The 15,837-nt window shown below is 31.2% G+C and overlaps 2 protein-coding genes across 5 annotated transcripts in view; one reads left to right on the top strand and one right to left on the bottom strand.

Annotated features, from left to right (window-relative positions):
• Positions 1–15,837, bottom strand: part of LOC129790865 (UNC93-like protein) — a 1,060,245-nt gene that overhangs the window by 712,919 nt on the left and 331,489 nt on the right. The window lies entirely within an intron of this gene.
• The window catches only part of LOC129790848 (potassium voltage-gated channel protein Shaker), a 92,126-nt gene that overhangs the window by 63,541 nt on the left and 12,748 nt on the right, over positions 1–15,837 (top strand). For 2 of the 3 annotated variants that reach the window (XM_055828644.1, XM_055828642.1), the window contains exons 2-10: positions 2,464–2,587; positions 3,805–3,973; positions 6,056–6,152; positions 6,230–6,425; positions 6,498–6,619; positions 6,693–6,846; positions 6,930–7,101; positions 11,889–12,018; positions 15,558–15,748. In XM_055828644.1, coding sequence (XP_055684619.1) covers positions 2,464–2,587; positions 3,805–3,973; positions 6,056–6,152; positions 6,230–6,425; positions 6,498–6,619; positions 6,693–6,846; positions 6,930–7,101; positions 11,889–12,018; positions 15,558–15,748 — 1,355 coding nt within the window. Of the gene's footprint in view, positions 1–2,463; positions 2,588–3,804; positions 3,977–6,055; positions 6,153–6,229; positions 6,426–6,497; positions 6,620–6,692; positions 6,847–6,929; positions 7,102–11,888; positions 12,019–15,557; positions 15,749–15,837 lie in introns of all 3 variants that reach the window. The other variant, XM_055828643.1, reaches the window with a different exon arrangement.

Genomic DNA, 15,837 nt, shown 5'->3' with positions numbered 1-15,837 from the left:
TTATTTTTTGACTAAATTGCGATGGAGATGCCTGGTAGTCAAAAGGTCTCTGCAAAATAAAAAGCTCTTAGCAGTGGAGGCGACAAGTTATATTCTTTCTATTCGATTCATCAAGATAATATTGCTAGAATTCTATATAAAATTCTATTAAGTAAATCAATATTCTAGAGTTCTAGAGAGATACTTACTTTATCAATATTTTTATCTAATTCCTAATGAGAATCTTTAGAGCATTGACGATGTAGAGCTTGTGAACTTTACAGTATTCTTTAACGTTTCCTCCATATAATTGTGATTTATTTCTCGGCTTTAAAAGTTCTTTAATTTTCACACTTTCACAGAATATTAAACCATAAAACTACCTACATCCTAAATCAAGTCCTGAATTGGGGAAAAACTAAAATTTATTATATTGAACTCTTCATTGACTTTGCTTCATGAATTTAAATGGCATTGCCGTAAATTTCAATGTGAAAGAAGAAGTGGAAGAAGTCTCCAATTGGTATTATTCTTATCTACATAGAAATTCATTGGGATTATTATTTAAAACTACGTAAATAAATCTTTGGGTGAAAACGTTTAATGACCTAAAACTTCCACTACATTTTATAACCACTTTAAAATTTAATAAATTCAATTTAGCCGTGTAAATGAATTTAATTCAAAAATTTTCCCAACTTTAATTTTTTTCCGAAAGAAAAGTGCTTAATTGCATTGGAACATGATTTGAAGTGTTTTGAAGGGGGTAATGTGGGGGAGAAAAAAAAGTGGAATGGTAGCATAAAATCTCCTCGTACATCCTACCCCAGCTTCTGACACTGCAGTTGCTATTCACAACGCAGCTCCACATTGATCTGACAAAATTCTCCTTCTCCCCATACAGTGGGGTAGGAGGTGTGTATATTATATACAAAAACGGGGGAGTCCCTCGGCTCTTCCGGGATACGCAGAGTGTTCTCGGGCATATACAGGAGCGCTGTGTTCGGGTATATAAGGCGAGCTCCGGATCAATGAATTGCCACACTGCTCTGCAGTTTCATTGATGGTCTCTCTTTCCCTTGAATTTAGGCCAGGCAATGACGTCATCGTGCCCTATTTTCAGTACGATGACGTACGTTTTATATATAATTGTGTCTCCTACCAAACTCTGCACAGAGTTTACTGCCTCCTCTGCTGTTCTATATAGCTAATTCTCAATGGGTGGAAAAGGTGCGAGAATTTGTTGGCTATATATTGAAAGAATTATGTTTATTGCCCTCCTCTTAAGCTATAAAATAACGCACTCATCCCCCACATACGCATGTACTTGAAATTAGAAAAAGGCGCACAGAAATTGTGTAATCAATCGTGAGATGCTCACAAATCAATTTTCCAATGCTGAAAGAGGACAGCAGAAGAGCTGTGAAATTAATTTGTACCATCCATCCCAAAATTGATGGGGATCATTTTTGGTTGAGCCACCCCCCGATGGCACAATCCCAGAAATAGAAACCATACACATCCTGCAAAACACCATGGCGCGGTAAACATTCGGGATGATTGTTGTCCATGGAAATGTAATTAAATTAAAGCAAATATTTCTCTAGCTATCATCACGAATACTTTGTGATGATGAATGACAAAATTTTTGGGGAAAAAGGATATTCCAATCAGATTCTAAACTTGAATTTATTTAATAAAATAATGAAGAGATTGGGAATCTTCAGTAAATGGGCTTTAAGTTTGTCTAAAAAAAACTCTAAAGCTTTTCCAGGACAACCTCAAGATTTAAAGCAAGAATCAAGATTTACATAAATAATTTAGGATGGAGATTCTTTGCTCTTTTGTTGTTGTTTTATCAAAATAATAATTTTAAAAATATGTCGATTTTTCCTTATTTTCTAAAGGAAAAACTCTTATTTCTCTCCCTTAGGAGTTTTCCTATATTGTGGATGGATGAGTTGTACGTACGTACTTACCATCGCAGGAAGAAGGCAATCAATTGAGCACCTCCTTGTGTGGTGTGCATAAATTAATTGCCATCCATTTTTCCAACCATTTTCCTTCGAGCCTTTTCCACACTTTTATTGTCCTCTTCCGCACCCCACGATTATGCTGGAAATTTACTCGCTCTTGCACCGATAGTACTCACATAATTGTTTGGCACAGTGCCAAGAAAAGCTCGGCGTCAGAAGCTCTGTCTGCGGTATAACCACATGTGAGAAATCCTTTCGCGGAGAGATAACCGCGAATTGTCGCAGAGTCCGCAGGACGGGGGAAGGGAGAATAAAAATGTCAATTGCATTCAACAGCATTTTGCAATTGGGTGTGCGCTATATGCGCGGGAATCATTTCAAAAAAGGAGGGGAGGAGGGGATGTAAAAATGGGCGGGAAGCATTTATAGCACCTTCAGCGAAACGTGCCGCAAGTGTCTCACCGGAAATCACACTAAAATGCATTCTCTTCTTTTGCTTTCATTGCAGGTCTCTACCCAAATTGAGCAGTCAGGATGAAGAAGGGGGGGCTGGACATGGGTTTGGGGGAGCTCATGCCCATTTTGAGCCAATTCCGCACGATCACGACTTCTGCGAAAGAGTTGTAATAAATGTAAGTTGAATGTTTTAAATATTATTCAAACGACATTAAATGCAAAATGACTTTTTCATTTTATCCCAGAGTAGGGATTTTCCAGATTAGATAAAATTTATTCTAATTTTTGACTAAATTATTTTGTTATCGTTTAATTAACAAGCTTTTAGGGGAGGCTGGGGTTAATATAGCCAGACAAAGTTTCTCTATTCCCATAGGAAAATTTCCATCATAACATTTTTCTTAGGCTAGTTTGCTCTATCACATTAGGAAATATGATAGTTTGAGCTTTTTTTTCTAAAAACTTATTTATTTGTTTCAGCCTCAATCTACCCTATCACGTTTTTTTTTAGATTATTTGTAAAGTTTATTAACCATTTTATTGATAGAAAAATAAACTTATTTTGCAGAACATTGACTGCGAGACATAATAAATATTGTCTGATTATTTGGCAATAACAACATCACATAGATCCGGTTGTATTTGCCAAATTTTCGGTTTATTCTAAATTTATTTAGATCCAACATAAAGGGGAATTTGTGGGAGATAAAATGAGCATTCTCTGATACACAGAATATTTAGTGAAGAATATATAAAATTGTAGAAGATTTTTTTTGTATAATTTAGACAATTTAGAGAAACTAAAGCTATCTAATAGTATTAGGGTATCACATAATATTATGTAGATATAAATTAAATATTAGATTGTTTTCGAAATCATAAAATATTAAAGAAAATTTTAGATCTGTGTCCTTAAGTTTAACCTTAAACGAATTGTCCGTTTAATCTTAGATTTATATGCTTTTGTAAGAAGTTTTTTTTCTATTTAATTTTTTCTTTAATTGATTAAAAATAAAAATAAATCATTTTTATTTAATTTATGTGGATTTTATTTTTTAGCAGTTTTTGACAGAGTAATGCCCTTTTCGAATTCAACCAATCAAATATATTTTTGTCTCCTATTTATTTATTCACTTAAATAAATAAAACATGTCAACACATTTATCAAATTCAATTTAAAATTAAAAGTAACATTAAGTTTGCTCGATGAGACATTTGAAAACAATGTTACATAAAATTTGGCATTTATTCTGGATGTTTGGCTCCGTTTCAAGTTACCTAATTGTTTTCCTTCTTCTACCTAAAGCTATTTTTTGCAACTTTCTTTTTTCAATAAATAAAGCTCAAAGATAATTTTTATTAATGTTCTAAATTTCTTTTATTTTTTTGCTAGGTGAGTGGCTTACGGTTTGAAACTCAGCTTCGGACGCTAAATCAATTTCCGGATACTCTGCTGGGGGATCCAGCGCGAAGACTACGATACTTTGATCCTCTACGGAATGAATATTTTTTCGACCGGAATCGACCGAGTTTCGATGCAATCCTGTATTACTATCAGAGCGGTAATAAGTATTCACTTCCATTGTACGTCCGCTTGTGTGATCCAATTTCTGTCTCATCTCCTTCCTTTTCTAACACACACACACACTCAAATATAGCTTGGGGTGGAAATATAAAGAGGCGAAATATATATGAAAAAAGAAACTATGCACCCCTATGTATGCCCCGAAGCGGTGCAGAAACAATGAGAATTATACTATGTGCTATTGCGATGTGTCTTCTTATCTAGCTGAACCCTCCGTGTGACCCACAATGCAACCACCATGCCATTCTTGCCGTTTTCTGCCACCCCTAAAACCCAACCCCCAGACAAATCCACCACCCAAAGTTAAGATGTAAACAGAAGACGATAAAATTCCTTGATTTCACATCCTTCACACACCCACAGAGACACACAATAGAACAATATATTCTTTAATAACACCACGTAATAGTGATGCACGATGAGATGTTGTGTGATGTGGTTGTTGTGAACAAGAACACCTAAATTATAAGAGGAAATTCACGTGAGCTCTCCTTTAGATTTATAACACAAATAAATCATAAGAGCTATTCAAGAGCAAATTGCGCATACGATGCTATATTTTTGCAAGTTTTTCTACTTGAAGCGTGTGTTTGCATATAGTTAAGTAAACGTAATCTCAACAACTAAAAGTGAATTATTGAAATATTAAATTCAAACCTTGCGTCTCAAAAGTTTAAATCAAATTAAACACTACTCAAGCTCATTAGTATTCATCTCTGTAAGAATTTACTTGAATTTTTTTTTGAGAATCTAATTTTAAAAAAAAAACAATATCATTGCTAGTAATAATTCTAAACAATTTAATGAACAATTTATAAACATTTCAATTAAATTAATTTAATTAATTTGTGTAATAAAATACTAACTAATTAATCAAATATAAATCAAGCTATTTAAAAATTAAAAACCTAAATTCGAGTAAAATAAAAACCAGTAACAGAGTGCTTAAAAAAAAACTTTGATAATTATTTTCTGAATAAATGCTTTAGGCATCTCCATCTCAATGTAATATAATTAATTAAAATTGTCTAAAAAGAGAGTAAAGTGCAAGAAAGTTCACAAAAAGCTGACGCATTTGTCTTGTTTCTGGCTTATTAAATGCTGGATGGAGACGCCGGATAGCTAATTACCAGGCGTCTCCATCTCAATCAATTAAATTACTTAATTTAATGTAAAATTTGTACAAAAGCTCACTTGAAGTTTCTGTTAAAAAAAAAGTTACACACCATTGATTTAAGTTCAAATGAATTTAATTATATTGAAAAAAAATATGGAAAGTAAATTGAAGCTTTTTCTAAAAAAAAAATTTAAAGTGAAAAAAAAAGTTCTCAAATTTCCATAAAATCCATTGTTTTAATTGTTAAATTATAAGCAAATAAAATTTAGAAAATCAATCTAATTCTAATTGAAAGATTGGAAAAGTTTAGTCAACTCAATATAAGCTTAAAGCTCACAAACTTATCTAAATAAACCTATAAGCTCTTTGTATGTTCTAAATAGTTAGATTTCCGATCAATCAATGAGGTTTTGTTGCCAAAAATCTTTTCTTAAATGAAATTCAATTAAGAACAGAGGTTAAGCTCCTAAACCGACACAGATTTAACTTTGAATAAAGCTTGTTTAGCATTTTTTACAATTTCTAAAAATATTGATCAAACCTAACTCATGAAATTTAAACCTATATAAAACTATTATAATAAAGCTCAAAATATTATTATATATAACTACATATATAATAATATAACTGCTTGTAAAATGAGCTTTCAAAAGCTTCTTCCTGAAAAGAGAAAGAACTTAAATCCGTGATGCTGTACCTCGCTTAATTGGCTGTACACAAAATAGCTTCTGCGTCTTATCCTTTATCCACTATCCTGTCATTTATAGGCTTACAATTTACACTACAGTCATACATACTGTATGGAAATATCCAATCTCCTTACACGCCCTATATATATATTATATTATCGTATTATATTATATCAATGTACAACCACAAAATGCTTTCGGTGTTGCTGGATTGTATTTATGACAAACTTTCTGCCATTCTTCCGATCTTTAGGTGGTCGCTTACGAAGGCCGGTGAATGTACCTTTAGACGTATTTAGTGAAGAAATTAAATTTTACGAATTAGGCGAGCAGGCCACAAATAAATTCAGGTAAAATATTTAACTTAATTTATAGTTTTATTTTTCAGGGAATTTTTTAAATTCTTTATTTGTTATTTTCTTTGCAGAGAGGATGAAGGCTTTATTAAGGAAGAGGAGAAACCATTGCCGACGAATGAGAACCAAAGAAAAGTCTGGCTATTATTTGAGTATCCGGAAAGTTCGCAGGCAGCCAGGGTTGTAGCCATAATTAGTGTATTTGTTATACTTCTATCAATTGTTATATTTTGTCTAGAAACTCTACCCGAATTTAAACATTACAAGGTTTGTGTGAAAATTTCTCCTGTCAACATTGATTTTCTCTCATATGGGTTTGTTTTCTTCTCCATTTTATAGGTGTTCAATACAACAACAAATGGCACAAAGATTGAGGAGGATGAGGTACCTGATATCACAGATCCTTTCTTCCTCATAGAAACAATATGTATTATATGGTTTACATTCGAACTTAGCGTGAGGTAGGTCTCCTGATAAATACGAGGGATGAATGGATATCTGAAGGCAATGATTTTCTTCTCTTTTTTTTTGTAGATTTCTTGCTTGTCCGAATAAGTTAAATTTCTGCAGGGATGTTATGAATGTAATCGACATAATCGCAATCATTCCTTATTTCATTACACTGGCGACGGTAGTTGCCGAAGAGGAGGACACGATGAACCTCCCGCGGGCCCCTGTTAGTCCACAGGTATGGAATTAAATTTTTCTCTTAATTTTGAAAGGTGTCAATACTGAATTTCTTTTCTTTCTATTTTTCTTCTTCCTCCCCAGGACAAGTCAACGAATCAGGCTATGTCCTTGGCAATACTCCGAGTGATACGTTTAGTTCGAGTGTTTCGAATATTTAAGTTATCTAGGCATTCAAAAGGATTACAAATTTTAGGAAGAACATTAAAAGCGTCAATGCGAGAATTAGGCTTACTTATATTTTTCTTATTCATAGGTAAGTTCGAACTTTTTCAATTTCTTATCATAAACACCTTTATTTCTCTATCGAATGATTGCAACAACAACAAGAAAATATCTCTTTTTGACCAAATCTCTTGTATTTGCGAATCATTGTGACAGAATGATGATGATTTTTGTTTGAAATTCAGATTTGTAACTTTAAAAGAGAGAGAGTACAATCGTGATCACCTCCATCATTTGTAAACTCTATTGACACACAAACCTCTTAATCTTTCATTTATGAAATATCATAAGGGATGGTGTAGATGATATAAAGTAGCTGAATGCGAGGGAAAAGTTTCTCTGCAATGCTCCAAATTAATCATTTCTCTGCACCCAAATTTCAAATCAAGCCTCTCGACGTGGTTTTTGGGGGCTCAATATGGGGCACACTCTCCCTGTGGCTCAATTAGTGCATCAATTTTGCACTGCAACAGACAATGCACTCGGACAATCTTCACATTTTGTCCCTCTTCTGCTCCCTGTGTGCTATGGTGGAAACCTCTGAATTTTCATTCTACAATTTTCCCAAGAATTTAGTCCCCATCGTGACGTCACACTGTGTACCATTCCAATCAATGAGGATACACGTTTCCATGGCAGTGTACCAGTGGCTGTACAAGGCCGCAACTCTGGAGTTGGCAAGACCCTGCGCTCCCCAATAGGTTGCCTCATTCACGCAGACATTTCTCTATCTCGCTCTGACTTACCCTAAATGCTCCTCCACGAGGCCAGAGTTCATGGGAAAAGTTTCTGCGATTTTTCTTTTCCAACGTAGGAAAAAATATTGCAGTTGGAAAGCAGTCAGGATATTTTAATAGTTTTTCTTTTGATAAAAATATTGGAAATATTTTCAAGATAGTATTAACGGTGGAAAATTTTAAATTTATTTTCTTCAAGTTATTATTTAGGGAAGACTTGGGTTAAGGTGTTCAATAAAAAAAAAGAATTTTCTTAAATCTTTAAGGGAAATTTAATTCCCTTAACTTTCTCTACATACACCCCTGTTCTTTTAATTGGAAATGCGTTGTAAGAATTTTCTATTACTGATTTTATGACCTATTCAACTCCAATTTTTTTTTAGCTTTTCTTTAAATTTAAATATTGCAAAAATATCCTTAATAACTAAAAGCAAAAAATAAAAATATATAAATATCAAAAATTTAAGGAAATTGTTCAAGGACAATTTTGTCTATATTTATTTGTGAAAAATTGTTTTAAAAAGATTTTCCCATGAAAAAAAAATCTTTTTCAAATGTTTAATAAAATCTCTGGCTATTAAAGGAAGTATGTCCAATATTTTCTTTTAAAATAATCAAAAAATCTGCTAAAACTGCTATATTTTTATTAAGAAGGTTTCCTTTAAAAATTCCTAATAACTTCTCAGAATTTAAATAATATAGTTACATATCTAATTTAAAGTTTATTCAGAAATTTAAATCCAATAAGTAGTGCAGCTTGCAGTCTCCGTGCACCAGAGTGTCTGCATTTTAACATAAATAAATGTTGGTACATCTCCCAAAGGACTTTAAGGGAAACATTACATACATACACTTCCAAATATTAAATTACCTAATATTTGCAACTAAACTTAATTTTCAACCCCTTCTGTGAATAACTTAGCAAAGTTGCTGCTGCAAGCCCTCTTGTTCTCCTTGTTCATACATCACATCACTTTTCTTTTTTGTTTTCCCTCCATTTTCTGCAAGGGGATGCAATTAAAAGTGAAGCGGTTGCCTTTTCCTTCAGGGGTATCCTCATCCATTTTTTAATATGCAGAGAAATGACGATTTTTTCTTCCTCAAAAAGTCCTGCATTTTTTCTTCCCAAGCTAAGGGAAACTTTTTTTGCGGAACTCAAAAGGGTGGTGTAGTGTGACTGAATACTGTGAATCAGCGTGAATGCTGTGAATGCTCATTTCTTGCACTGTCTCATAAAAAACAACAAAAATCTCATGTGAATTCTTCTTCTCCCGCAAAAAAAAAGAAGATAAAAAGAAATTCATGAAATACACATTTTGTAGAGATTTTAGTGCAATAATCTAGTGAGAATCCCGTGAGAAAATTTCTCATATGCCTAATTTTAAGCTCTAAAAAATTATATTAAGCCCAAAATTTTATCACTATTTGCAATATTTTTTGTCGATGATTATTACAAAAAAACTCATGTCATGTACACAAAAACCACCAAAAGGGGTTGTACTCTTTTCGTCTGCGGTTTATTTTGCCGAGGCTGGCGCTGAAATGTCCTTCTTCAAGTCAATACCGGACGCATTTTGGTGGGCTGTGGTGACAATGACCACAGTTGGATATGGTGATATGAGGTACATCACATTATTTATTTATTTAAAAAGAAAATTATTACCTTTTTTCTGTTTAAGACCATTCCCTCCACCCCCCTATGACAATACCTTCTGTGAGACTCAATGCGTTCTGTTGCTGTGCAGACAGATAAGCGAGGAATTTTATTCTCTTCGAAATGAAGAGATACCTATTGCTAGATATTTAATTTAATTTTTTTTTTGAAAATTATTATTTTTGAAAATATTTTTTGATCTTAAAAACTAATATTTCAGAGTAAGAAATTATAGCTAAAAAAAAGTAGAGAAATGTAGATTTTTAAAATGAATTATGATTTTTATTTTTTAATCAATTAGGATGCGAATTTAACACAGATCGAAATTTTTGAAAATTTCTAGAATTATTTTTCAAATTTGAAAAGTTTTAGAATTTTCTGGCATAAGAATTATTACATTTCTACTCAAGAAAATCAAAGAAAAACTTTTCAAAAATTTTCAATTTTCTTTCACAATTAAAGAAAGTCTGAAAGACCATTTTAATTTTTAAAAGAAATATCTCTAATTTTTTTGAAGGACATTAGTTAAAGTTTTTCGTGATTCCCAGAGAAATCTACCCCAGATAGACTTGGCGTGTTAAAAAATCAATACAAATTGAAAGAATTTAGAACGAACATTGCTTTTCCTGACGCTTCCTCTAACGGGAAATGTATTGGAATTTTCAAGATTTTCCTTCAATACAAATATTCAAACTATTTATTAATTTTTAAAAGAAATTCCATGAATTTCGGTCTGGATTTTTTTCATTACATTGTATTATTAAACACTCAAATATCGCATCCTGGATTAGTCTCATTTTTTGAAGGTACCCAGAATTGAACGCTAGTTCTGCAAAAAAGTCAAAATTCATAATTTTCCACAAAAAAAGAAAACGATTTATTTGGCAAATTAAATTAAAGCAGAACTTGTGTTTGTAATAATAGAAAAATTCAACAGAAACAAAAAGACCATAGAAAGTCTCATTCTCGACTTGAAAAGGCCGATAGAGCAAAAGAAAGTTTTTCTTTTTACCAAACACAACCTCTATGATTTTATTCTTTTCACAAAACTCTTGCCATTTTGTTTCCTTTTATTGTTTCACATGCGAAATGAGAATAATTTTTTGGATTTTCTTCTCTATATATTTTGTGGTTTAATGTTGTCAAAGTCTGTGTGCCAAGGAGGGGAAAAATTTTCCAGCACAAACACTTTTCAACACTTCTTGCACAGTGTACGAGTGCTCTGGAAATTTTTCCTCAATCTTTTACATACTCTTCTTTGTCCTTTCTTTTTTTCTACTATATATACAGAAAGATGTGTCATAACAAACGTGTTTTTTTTTCTCTTACCTTTGTACCCTTTTTTACACACTAATTTTGAGAAAATCTTTTTTTGTTTCTCTTTTCTAAATCATCAGTATATTTTTGTTTTTTTCTTCTTTAAAATATAAAAAACACTTTTTAAAAAAAAAACACCATCATGTGTATATTTTTTGTGATGAAAAACGTAAAAATATATTTTGTTTTTTTTTTTTAAATTACTCCACCTCAGAAAACCTAAAAAAAGACACCAAACTTGTATTACCAAATGACTGAGAGTAATCATTCAAAAGTGATATAAAATGTTATCCAAACAGAAACTAAAACATTTATGCCTCATTGAATAACTTAAAGAATTTTTGCTCCTTATTTATAGGTACTATATAATATTGAAAAAGGTGTTGTCATGTACATAAATGTCGTCTTATGTGTCTCAGTGTTGAATTTTTTCCTTTATCTTTTCAATCAACATCTCTTTATCCTTATTTTCACTCATTTTCTTTCTTTTTTTTTCTTAAATTTTATTTTTATTTCTTCATTGTACTCAGAGAGAGAAAAAAGAGGAAGAAATATGCTCAAAAACAACTAACATAATTCCCTTTCAGTCTGCCGTCCACACAAAGAGCTGCCATCGACATATATATTTTATATATAATACAGAAGCATTCCATATATTAATTTTTATTTATAGACAAAATTCTATTTTTTACTCTTAAGATTTATAACTGATTAAATTCTTCTGTGTAGAATATAAGTCGCAGTGTTGACGCAATATGGGAACAGCCTAAGGGTTGTATTCTTTACCATCCATTTTCGACATGTCATCAATCATTTTTTACAACGCAGAATGTACAATACTCACGCATAGCCTCAAAATTTGATTCATAACCTCAAAAAAGTACTGCAAAATGATTTCTTGAGAAAAAATGGTTCATTTTGAAAACATTTTGCAAAAGCATCGTGAAGAAAGCAAAGAAAATTAGTTAAATTTGTGCAAGATGCGAGCGAATCGAGAAGAACTAGTGCGAATAACCTAAGTTTGAGAGCAAGAAAAAAACCAAAAACAATGCAAAAAATAGAAAGTAATTGAAAGACCACAAAGAGACGCCATTGTATTGTCTATTTTAGGCGTTGTACTCTTCTCATCGGCGGTATATTTTGCGGAAGCTGGAAGCGAAAATTCCTTCTTCAAGTCTATACCAGATGCATTTTGGTGGGCTGTGGTTACCATGACTACAGTAGGATATGGTGACATGACGTATGATTTGTTCTCTCTTGTTTTTTCTTACCAAATTAATCAGTTTTTCCATGATTTCTCCTCTTTTTTGCGTTTTTTCGTCTGACTTGTCAAAAAACATACGATTAATAGAGCATTTTTCACATTTTTATTCAACTTTTTGCCCAACAGTCACCTTCATTCTCTTTGCTATAATATTGTTTTTGTCTCAATTTAACCGAAATTTTAATTAAAATTCAAAGTCATTATCTTTTTTCTTTCAAATTTTTATAAATAAAAAAAATCATCGTAGTTTTTTTTCTAAATAGATATTTTGCTACATTAATTACAACGTTTTCTCACAACTCACAGTTTGGTTTTAATTTTTCTTTTATTAAAATAAATTAAATAACTTGACATTTACGTTAAAATTTGCAATATGGTGTGACAAGTTTTAGTTTTGGGTTTTTCATTTTCTAATTTTTATGTTTTTTACGTCTTTGATTTCTTCTAACTTTCCACGATTTTTTTTAAATTAATTACCCCAGGGAGTTTTTCTTAGAGAGAATATTATTTTATTATAATAGTTTTAAGTGAAAGAGAATTTTTGGGACTCTGTCGAGAAGGAAAAACTATTAATTGGACGTTTCACGGGAGCTATCACAGCATAGACTACACTCGCCCAAAATTATTACACTCGAAAAAATAAGCGCTAGATGTCACCAAAAATTCACTAATCACCTCTGTGCAATGTATTTATTTACAAAAATAGGTTTTTAAGACAAATATAGTCAAAAATATATATTAGATCATTCGTACAAAAAAATATACAAAAAATAGTTTTTAGTTGTTTGATTACATTTTATATTCGTTAGCGGAAAAGGATTTTTATGTACTTATTCTTGTTTCAGATTTATTTTGAGAAAACATAAAAAATAAGTGTTTTTTAAGTAACAAATTGTTTTGTTCTGTTATCCTTTAATTTATTTTTACCTCTCATAGTGGGATAAACATTTTATTTGACTATTTGAGTTTTTTTTTTTTAAATTATTGCCTTCATCTTCATTGTTGACAAAAAAATGTCAACAATGTATTTTTTTACACACTTGTGGATAATTTTGACATCATATGAATATACCAGGCGTGTTTTTAGTCTAGTTTTTTATTTTAAGTAAATGTCGTGTCTTATTAGTGATAGAGCATTTGGGAAGACGGTTAAAAAAATAATTAAGTGTAAAAAATTACTTTTGTTTTTTTGTGATATTTTATCATTTTTTTTTTACTCATTGGCAGCAAAACACCGTTTATATTTATTTGACATAGAGAGATGTGCAGAAAATTCTTTGTTCAGCGAAGTTTCCATCCTGGACATTAATATATTATTTTTATTTTACTTTATTAATCCTTTATTTTTGTTGGGAAATATATTACAAAATAAAAAAAAATGACAATATTTGTCCATATTCTGAAATGGGGCTTTTGTGGATGGAGAATTGATGGCAATTATTTGTTTTTTTTACTCCCCTCTCTCAAATAACATGCAAAATTCTCACCACAAAAGACCCCACAAAATATAAAAACCAGCACATTAAAATTTTGTATATGTTTTACTACGTGATATAAAGATTTATGATTTTATTGGTGAGCCTTTTGGTCAAATATTTCTTTTAATTTTATTAACATTTTACACTGAATTTCTCTGAATGACTTCCTTATTGTTTTTTTACTGTTTCTTTTTGTCTGGAAGTAATTTGTAAATTGCTGTTGTCACAGTTTGATGTTGTCGACTTCGTTAAATATTATACATATTAAATAATAAAGGGTTGTCTGATTATTAAACTTATAAATTAGTTTCAATGAAAATTAAATTAAAAAAAATCATTTGAAAGAGTTTTATAAATTGATTTCTAGTAGAACCAGAAGCATCTAAAAACTAGTACTTCAGTGGTTGCCTAAAGAAGAAATTTATAATAAAGATTTTATATAAGTTTACTTAGAATAAATGACTAGAAACAAAAAAAATTAAAAATTTAAGGAACTTGTTTGAAGAATTTCAATTATTTCCGAATTTAAATATTATAAAATAAAATTTTGTGTTTTTAGTACAGCCACAAATGGCGACATAAATAATAATTTAAATTATTTCAAACGAATTATCCATTAAAAAATCATGAATTTAACTGAAAATTCAATATATCAGTCGGTATGACGTATATCACTCTGGATTAAATAGATTAAAAATCAATTTATTCAATCAGACCACCCTAATACAACATTGTTGGATTCTATCTTTGTCAATTTATTTATTTATTTGTTACTAATTTGATTAAAACAACGAAAAAACAAAGAATTTTCTTCCTGGAATTTTTCTTTCTATTCCAAAATTCAATACCTACGGGGGAATATAGATGAATTTTTTTACTCCATATTTCTACGAAAAGAAAAATATTTTTCTTTTAATTTTTTTTCCAATAGTTCGAACGACTTTTGCAAGTTTTTTTTTAAACTTTTTTTTTCTTTGGTTTGAATTTATAGAGAATGGGTGGTTGGCAATCATGTTGATGAGTAGCACTTGAAATGGGAACAGAGTCACAGTATTGCATTGAATTATGTTTATTGCATTGAACTTGCATCTCAGCATGATGAGCTTTTGAGTGTTATATGTAGTATGAGTGGAGCTTTTGCTGTGCCAAATGTGCAAGACATCCACCCTCGAGAACCCTCGGCGATGTCTTCACAATTGCATTGAAAGCATGCACCAGCTTCAGCAAATTTCTCGTGTAGAACTCTTCTTGGGTTTTTTATCACAATTTTTTTCTTTAACCTCCCCCCACCCACTCCACTTCTCATCTAACCGCTGATTTTGCTTTCCATTCACCAATCTTATGTTTTATTTTACTTATTCGCCTCAAAATTTATATCTTCCACCCAAAAACGTTTTTTAACATTTTAGCAATATAAAAAATTCTAATTTTCTTCATTTTATAACCAAAAGATGATTTTTCTTTGCATTTTAAATCACACAGAAAACATTTCTTTTTAATTACAAACTGAAAAGTATTTTATCTTGAGAAGTGAGACTTTTCTTCTCCATGCCAATTGGTCTGATTAGCAAAAAAAACGTTTGAAAAAAAACACACAGCAGATAAAGAAAATTCATGAACAAGTTGGAAAATTTCCCGAGAAGTATTGTGATCTACAATAAAAAAGAGAATAAAAGTTTTGCGTCACTTTTGGCGTTGCTCATGCTTGAAAAGAAAAGAAAATTTCACAACTAAAAATTAAATATTTATTTTTTGAAATATTCCTAATTGGCCTTTTCTGCTTTTCTTCAATCCTTTCAAGCTAGAGTCACGTCGATTGTTTGGCTTTTTTACATTTTTAATTAAAAAAATAACTTTTTTTTAAAGTTCACAAATTTTGTTCTTAATTCTTTTATCTTGCCATTTTTTATCATTTCAATTCAGTGATTTTTTATCACATCGCATTTGAGCATTCATTTTAGCAGATTATGAGGAAATTATGTGGATGGAAACTAATTTATTTTTTTTCTCTTCGCAACTGTAATGAAAAATCAACAGACCTGTCGGTGTGTGGGGTAAAATTGTGGGATCATTATGTGCCATTGCTGGTGTATTGACTATTGCACTTCCGGTACCAGTTATTGTCAGCAACTTCAATTACTTTTACCATAGAGAAACGGATCAAGAGGAGATGCAGAGCCAAAACTTTAATCACGTTACTAGCTGTCCATATTTACCTGGAACTTTGGGTAATTGTATATTTAATATATCTAGGGAGCTTTATCCTTAGGGAGAAGCTTTAGCCTACACCCTGATAAAACTTTCCAGAGAGAGATAA

Source organism: Lutzomyia longipalpis, chromosome 2, assembly GCF_024334085.1.
Source record: "Lutzomyia longipalpis isolate SR_M1_2022 chromosome 2, ASM2433408v1".
NCBI classification, from domain to species: domain Eukaryota; kingdom Metazoa; phylum Arthropoda; class Insecta; order Diptera; family Psychodidae; genus Lutzomyia; species Lutzomyia longipalpis.
Note: the sequence above shows the minus strand (reverse complement) of the source record. Positions and strands in the feature narration are given on the sequence as shown.